At 43.3% G+C, this 8,282-nt stretch overlaps 1 protein-coding gene across 1 annotated transcript; it reads right to left on the reverse strand.

Moving 5' to 3' along the window:
- Positions 1-1,247: 1,247 nt before the first annotated feature.
- Positions 1,248-5,406, reverse strand: LOC119414206 (insulin-like growth factor-binding protein 3). The gene is made up of 4 exons (XM_037681306.1): positions 5,034-5,406; positions 3,675-3,916; positions 2,814-2,933; positions 1,248-1,379 (listed from the first exon to the last, which is right to left on the reverse strand). The coding sequence occupies exons 1-4, from the start codon at positions 5,404-5,406 to the stop codon at positions 1,248-1,250; spliced, it is 867 nt and encodes a 288-aa protein (XP_037537234.1).
- Between the last annotated feature and the right edge of the window lie 2,876 nt (positions 5,407-8,282).

Raw genomic sequence — 8,282 nt, forward strand, 5'->3', positions numbered from 1 at the left:
ATGTGTCTTTCTGATATAATATGTAACTCCAGTGTTAAAAACATCAGGTCTATATGTCCATAAAGTCTAATCCAGAGGTTTTGGGATCTCGCGATTTCATTTAAACACAAACATATCAGAGCTATCCAAGCCGTTGTGAGGTAACGGATAGACCGGTTAGCATTTTTTCTACCTCTGCAGGTCTACTCATTAAATATGATCTTGTATAACATCTATTATTTATTTGTTTTTGCTTTTGATTGCTGTTTTGTTCATGTGGACTGAATTTTCTGTGAATGCTATTTAATAAAAAGTGATGTGAGACATTCATAGAGCTAAACCATGGTGTATGTTTTAATTGTGAATGATAGTGAATAAAAATTTCATAAAAAAAAAACATGTTATTGTGTTTACTGTAGTGATTGGAAAATAAAAATAAATGCATGGGTCATTTTTACTGCCTTTATTAGGTAAAAAATAGACTTTGAGTGCTGGATTGTACATGCAAACATATCAAAATCTGACAAGTACAGAACAATACCACTGGTAACACAAATAAAAAATCAAGAATATATGGCAAAGGCCTTTAATCTCAAGTATTCAGCTGTTGCAAAGTGACATCAAATTGGCCACAGCACAGAGTAAAATGTCTCTTTTTCCTCACTGTGGCTTCAAACCCCACATAAACACTTTAAATACATGGTGCTGTTTAAGCTGCACAATCACATCCGACTACCTGTAAAGCAGGAAGCAACAATAAAATTCATACAAATAGGAATTCATAGTAAGGCACTGCATGTTGCACAGAACTACGCATCTCATCACAGCCGCACGCAATGTTTGTGTAACAAATCACAAGCATTGAGTTATTGGTTATGCCTATGCAATGCCATCTATTTGTGCGTAAATGTAGGAACACTTATCACTTGTTGTGATGTGTCTTTTGTGTTTTTTCGTCATCACTTTAAGGCTTCGGAAATTAGTTACTTAAGCTTATCATTTTACCAGAAGCTCTCCAGTTGGAGTCAGAAATAAAACAGCTTATAAAGAGTCTGTCCGCAGCATCAAATTCCAAGCTTGTTCTCCTGATAAACCTCCTCTGCTCTCCATGCTCTGCCTCGGGGGGGAAAATGTCCCGCAGGCAACAGACAGAAATAGCAAACATCCATATATCAACTGAGCCATCTTTTGACCTCGCCTCCAGTATCCTCAGTGTTTGTTTACAATTCTTCTTGTTCGCTTGCAACCTCCCTCCCTCCCATTCTTCTTCACTCCGACCGGCTTGGGAAGCTGTAGTGCTGGATGTCTCCTCGCGCCTTCTCATCAAATCCTGGCAAAGGCTGCCCGTATTTGTCCACGCACCAACAGAAGCCACGCTTCCTGCCCTTGGATGGACGGCACTGGAAGTACACAAGGGCACAAGTTGACGACGGATGAGGGCGATAGCGCAGACAAATGAAATTAAAGCAATCAGCTGAACGAGCGGTATTTTAAGCAACGAGCCACTTTTGTCAATGAAGCATTTAGGAGGCATTAATGGCTAGATTGTGCTGAGTTGACGAAGTCTTGGCCATCCGACATGCTGTGGTATTTTGAGCTGCTTTTTACGGTCTACCTCCAGTTACAGACACATATAGGGAACTTTAAGGTAAACAGAAACCTGGTAAAATATTTACTTAGTCCCATTTGTGAGCAACTGTGAACCAAGATCTATTTTCAGAAGCTGGTGGCCAGAACGAATCATCTGTTGCTGATTATACCCCACAGCTCCAAATTATGGGTACTACAAATGACTTACAGAGTCTGTGGAGCTACCCAAGGGCTGTTATTTTACTGCCAATTTTACTAAAGGTCAGCCTCCACTTCAGTAAAACATGCAGCCATTCATTTCAAGAGCTAAGGCACCGCCGCTCCACGGAGGGGTTAGGGCTGATCAGGAGGAAGGACATCCCTATTTAGCACAATTCTTCAGACAAGAGTTATTAGAGAGGATGATGAAAATCGTACTCATATGAGATCTCAATAACAAAGCACGTACAGTGAGTAAATATTTGAATACCATTACGCGTTTGGATTTTTAAAAGTCTGAATTTGGAAAAGGAGAATTAAAACCCAAATATTTCAAATCCTGATGACAATGTACCAACATAAAATCCTAATTTAAGCTAATTTCCATCCTTTATTAAAAAAAAAAGATTTTAGTGTCAAGAAAGGTGCCTTTTTTAATCAAATTCACGCATATGTCAAAAATTAAACGGCTGGCATTTGGTGCCTTGAGCTAGACGTGATAAATGAGTCTGGTGTTGCAGTGCTGCTAATACGATGATTGCAGGTCAAACGGGAGTGTTTGATATGCAATAAGATAAACAATCTCGGTGATTCAGTTGAGTGGGAGCCCCGAGCGCTCTCATGTGAATGCGTCAGAACCACTCATTTATTACAACCCAATCGTGGGTGAACCATGTTGAGGTGGGGATGGCTGCAGCTCTATTTCTGTGTCTGCCTCTCAAAAGTCCAGCAATTATGGGGCGAGCTCGTGGGGTGCCAGCGGCCACCTTGACGTCTGTCTCCCTGGGAGGGGAGGCAAGGCAGCCGCCGTCCCAGCCTTCAGCACTGCTGGGGTTTGGCCCCTGTGGTTCCTGTTTCCAGAACCAGTGGCTAAGGTCTGCCTCACTAGTGCGGTACAGTGACAAAGCTTTAATAACTACTGATGAATACATGAGACAGCAACAAAGCTGTAATTGGGTTGCAGGAGCCCTAATGTTTGAGTCACTGGCTTGGGTATTCATTCTCAATTTATTGAATAGCAATGCAAGAATAAGCTTTTGTCATACCTGTTTTTTCTTATAAAATCCCTTCTTGTCGCAGTTTGGTATGCGGAAACCTCTGGGGTTGAGGATGTTGCTTATTTTCAGGCTGCTGAGAATGTTCTCAATCTCTCTTCGACAGGGTCCCTATAGAAAAAGGAGTAAACACATAATCTAGTTTTACTTTTGCACGTCTAAAGCGCTAACTTTGAGAAATGCAACTGCAAGTTGTGCTCTTAGCACCACTGGTTTCATTTAGCGTAATTTTGACATTTCTGTGAAGAAGCTAAAGCTGCCTCACGCTGCAGAACACACTGCCCTGCTGTAATACCTTAATAATGATGGCGGCGATATGAAAGAGGTGGCGGATCAGGAATCATTTCATCTAACTTGCAGAGGCTTAACCTTTTGCATAGCTGCTTAGAAGTCTTAACACAATGAATGGGGAACAAATTGAACTCAAACGGCTCAATGATGGAGCCAAAAGGCTTGTCCTCAAGTCCAAGTACTCCAGTCACTAATCACAGTAGCCAGGCACAGCCATTACTAGAGTGTGCTCACTTCTCAGGCCAAAGACAGATCAAAATAGCAGCAGTGCTTCCCAACAGGCACTCGCATCAGCCAATCCATCATCCGCTGGCTCTCAGTGCACCCGGCACGCGGACGCCTTGTGGCCAAACAACCGCCTGACCCAGGTCAGCCGCAGGGCCGTGGTACATGCTCGCTGCCATGTCACTCTACTGCACCAGGTCCCTGCCAACCGTCGCCACCGCTATCCAAAACATTTCATCACCCACAAGCGGGAGGAAAAACACCAAAACACAGAGAAGAGGAGAAAAACATTCCTTTCGTGTGTTTGGATGACATAAAAATGTTTGTGGTACTCACATATTCAGGCTCCTGTTTGGTTTCGAGAGCAAAGTTTTGTTGGTCTGTGATGAGTGGTCCGGGGAGATCCTCCATTTTAAAGCTCTGGGTTTTCTTCTGTGGTTCCTGTCTGAGGACGTCTGACTTTGTGGAGGAGAAGTAGGGGGGATATGGAGGTCTAAGTGGTCCAGCGTGACTGTTGTATGAAGTTTGAAGACTTGAGTTGGTGGAATTCTGCTCCTTGTCCTGAGTCTCTGTATGTTCTGCTGAAAATTTACAACAGTGGATTTAGTCCCCAAAACATAAGGATTTTTGCAGTTTAAGACATGATCTTTCTTATTTTTTTAGATAATTTGTGAACTATTATCAAACTATACGAAGAAAACAAACAATACCACAAATTATTAAATATTTTACACTGTGTCTCTGAGGACTAAAATCTAAAATTCACAATATTTGAAGTGGTTCACAGTTGCCTTAGAGAAGGGGTCTGCAACCTGCAGCTCTTTGGTTCAACTGTTGTGGCTTTGACCAAAACCAACAATCAATTGAATCACTTTACATGTGTTAAATTTATGCCATTTTAACTACAAAAAGTGGGATACTGAATTATATTTGCCATAAGTTAAAAAACTCACATAGACCTGCAAAGTTTAGTATTGACATTTTTTTTTTTTAATCAAAAATGGTATATTTCATTCTTTGCATGAATATGGTCTTTTTGGGGCAGCTGTGGCTGAGTGGTTAGAGCAGTCGTCCTCCAATGCAAGAGTTGGGGGTTCCATTCCATCAGCAGTCACATGCTGAAGCGTCCCTAAGCAAGACACTGAACCCCTCATTGCCTCTGATGTGTGTCCCATCAGTGTATGAATGTGATAAAGTATTGATTATACTTTGTATAGATCTAGTAAAGTGCTGTATGAATGGGTAAATGAGGCACAGATTGTAGTATAAAGTGCTTTGAGTATCTTGATAAGATAAAAGGGTGCTATGTAAGTACAGACCATGCCATTTATCTTTTGTCCCAAAATGTGAAAAATATCTTCAAATGTTAAAATTCATTATTTATCATTGGCCCCAAAACAAAACTCCAATGAATTCACAGTGGCCCATGAGCCACCAATTGGTAATCACAGCTGTAGGCTTTGCGGTTCTGAACACATTTTATATAGTGAGCAATGGGGCAGAAATGGGTATTGTTATTAAAAAAAGTTGCAGACCCCTGCACCTGAACGTAAAAATCAGGTTTAAGACTAAAAAAGGACTTGACTGAAGGTTAAGGAAAGCCCCTTTGTCATGAGTGTGATGAAACTCCATGCACGATTTATAACACACAAATGCAAATTTCCCGATGGACGCATGTCCAAAGTGCAACCATACCTGGCAACTCATTGACGGGAGGTGTGGGTCTGGCTGCGGGTCTCCTGCTCGTGGCGTTCATGCACACCCCGCGCCCCTCGATCAGAGCCTGCAGAGGCTTGGTCTCACCTGGCTGGGGCTGGCAGGTGAGTCCGGGACCGCATCTGCCTGTGTACACTCCGCACGGCTGGCCGAAGCTCAGCGCGCACGTCAGGCAGCAGCCGCAGCCCGGCTCGCGCACCTTCTCGGCGCAGTCCCGGGGTAAAGGCTTGCAGAGGAGCCGCGCCGCCGCGTCGCAGGGCTCACATCTGACAACCGCTCCGACCGCACCTGACCTGCGGCCGAACGATGCCACGAGGAAAGCCGCGCACAGTGCCACGAAACGAGAAGCCATCACAGTCAGGGAGGCTGCAGGAGAGGAGAGGAGGAGCTGTGGAGAGTTTCCACTGGTCAGCTTCTCATTCACATACAGCCCGCGGACAAAACATCTCAATATATAGACACCAATGACTGAAGTCACACCCCCGAGTGGCTCGTGGGTGCTTTGATGAATTACATGAACTCCCCTAATTCTCTGCAAATGGGTTGGAGTTATAGAAAGCTGCAACTTCAAACATTATCTGTTTTGATTTGGGGTGTCCTCGTTAATTACCTGAGATCATCATTGTCAACAAAAACGTCCATCCTGAATAGTATTTATTGACCAAGTATCAGGGAGATATAATTACTTCGTCCCCGCCCTCACATATTTAAGTGACACATAACATGTACTTTTCTGTGTCAGCAGGATTTATAGCAGCCTTACAATAAAAATAATCAACCATGCTCAGTGTCTTGATGGCTCTGTGTCATTTTAGGGCCATTTAATATTGCACGTGTGACCTAATTTCTATGCAGAAAGCCTGTTTCAGGTGTGTTGCTGATGTTGATTAGATTTTTAAAAGATATAACTATTTTTGTACTTCGTAAATGTGACTGTATCATGTTCAAGTTCAAGTATTTTTATTGTCATTCACATCACATGTTGTTCATGAGGTGGAACAAAATTGTGTACATACTCAAGGTCCCAGTTACACCCGAAAATAGCAAAATATAAAGTATAAAAAGAAACACTATACAAGGATCTGAGATATACACTAAACACTAATAATGTCAGAGTCAGAGTCAGAGAGTCAGAGATTCGTTATTGTCGTTCGCACCACATGTGGTACATGTGGGGGGACAAAATTATGTACACATGGGTCCCAGTTACATCCAACAATAAAAATGTAAAAGAAAAACAATGATAACATCTAAGATATGAACTAAGAAAAAACATCAACTAAATATACACTAACCATAAAAACATTAGGTCGAACAGCAGCACAAACATGAGTCTGTGTGAGCAGATGAGCACGCATGAACACATCAACATGAAACAGATCAGCAGCAACATAAAACAGATCAGCAGCAACATGATGTGATTCTTCACAGTGATAGTTCTGGTTAGAGATTCATGAGTCTAACAGCCTCAGGGTAGAAGCTGTTCCTCAGTCTAGTGATTCTACACTTAATGCTCCTCAACCTCTTCCCTGAGGGGAGCGGGGCAAAAAGTGTGTGTGCTGGGTGAGTGGGGTCCTTCATGATGCTGGTGACCCTCTTCCTGCATCTGGAGGTGTAGATGTCTGTGATGGTGGGGAGGCTGACTCCAACAGACTTCTGTGCAGCCTTCACCACTCTCTGCAAAGCTTTTCTTTCTGCAGCTGTGCAGCCTCCATGCCACACGTTGATGCTGGAGCACAGGATGCTCTCCACTGCACACCTGTAGAAGGAGGTGAGGACTGAGCTTCCCAGACCAGCTCATCTCAGCCGCTTGAGGAAGTAAAGTCTCTGATGAGCTTTCTTGATCAGGTTGGTGGTGTTGTTGCTCCAACTGAGGTTGTCATTCATGTGTACACCCAAGTACTTGTAGCTGGAGACCACTTCCACCGCAGATCCTCTTATGTTCAGGGGGGGTGTAGGTGTGTTTGTTTCTTCTGAAGTCCACAGTCATCTCCTTTGTCTTCTTCACAATGATGTGAAGGTTATTCTCTTTGCACCAGCTCTCCAGGTGTTCCATCTCCTGCCTGTAGCTGGACTCATCATTGTTTGTGATTCATCCTACCACCGCTGTATCGTTTGCAAACTTTACAATGTGACAGCCTGGATGGGTAGCTGCACAATCATGTGAGCAGAGTAAACAGGAGAGGGCTCAACACACATCCCTGAGGAGAGCCGGTGCTGAAGGTTATGGTGGAGGAGGAGAAGTTGTGGATCCTCACTGACTGTGGTCTGTTAAGAAGTGTAGTACCCAGTTGCAAATGGAGGGGCTTAGTTCTAGTGTGAGTAGTTTATCCATCAGGTAATGTAAAACTATACCAAACAGCAGCCCGAGCATGAGTCTGTAGTGAGATGCATGAACACAGCAGCATGAGATCAGCAGCATGAGATAATCAGTAGCACAGATAAATCACATATCACATATAAAGTGGCATTGCAGTGACTTTTTTCAGTGATCATCCTGGTTAGAGATTCATGAGTCTAGCAGCTTCAGGGTAGAAGTTGTTCCTCAGTCTAGTGGTTCTACACTTAATGCTTCTCAACCTCCTGCCTGAGGGGAGCAGTGCAAAAAGTCTGTGTGCTGGGTGAGTGGGGTCCTTCATGATGCAGGTGGCCATCTTCCTGCATCTGGAGGTGTAAATGTCTGTGATGGTGGGGAGGCTGACTCCAACAGACTTCTGTGCAGCCTTCACCACTCTCTGCAAAGCTTTTTTTTCTGTTGCCAGAAAGTAACTAATATAACCTAACATTCAATATTTCAGTAATGCTAGAAATTCCAACAGCGTAGGCAATAAATGCTTCATTTGCCTTTCATTTTGCCAACTTATTGTAAAAACGTAATTGGAAAAAAGTCTGCTGTACAAGTTGGAACCATTTGGAATCCATAATTTATTTATGACATCTGATTTTACACTTCAACCAACAGTTAGGAGTGTGTCAGTTATTTTTGTGCCCACGTTATAAACTAATTATACTTAAGGTGATTATTTTCTTTTTGCAAATGATGTGTACTTCCATCCATCCATCTATCCATCCATCCATTATCTTCCGTTTATTCCGAAGTCGGGTCGCAGGGGCAGCAGCTTGAGCAGGGAAGCCCAGACATCTCTTTCCACAGCACCTCTTCCAGCTCTTCTGGGGGAATTCCAAGACGTTCCCAGGCCAACCGAGAGACATAGTCTCTCCAGCGTG

The sequence above is a fragment of the Nematolebias whitei genome, chromosome 9 (genome assembly GCF_014905685.2).
Source record: "Nematolebias whitei isolate Nwh7 chromosome 9, NemWhi1, whole genome shotgun sequence".
Classification (NCBI taxonomy): Eukaryota; Metazoa; Chordata; class Actinopteri; order Cyprinodontiformes; family Rivulidae; genus Nematolebias; species Nematolebias whitei.

What these genes read in the sequence shown, in the direction of transcription:
- LOC119414206 (XM_037681306.1), bottom strand. Translation starts at nt 5,406, where the DNA reads ATGGCTTCTCGTTTCGTGGCACTGTGCGCGGCTTTCCTCGTGGCATCG. An exon ending in TCCCGTCAATGAGTTGCCAG is followed by an intron (nt 3,917 to 5,033) that starts GTATGGTTGCAC and finishes AATTTTCAGCAG; the next exon opens with AACATACAGAGACTCAGGAC. An exon ending in GATTTTATAAGAAAAAACAG is followed by an intron (nt 1,380 to 2,813) that starts GTATGACAAAAG and finishes GTGTACTTCCAG; the next exon opens with TGCCGTCCATCCAAGGGCAG.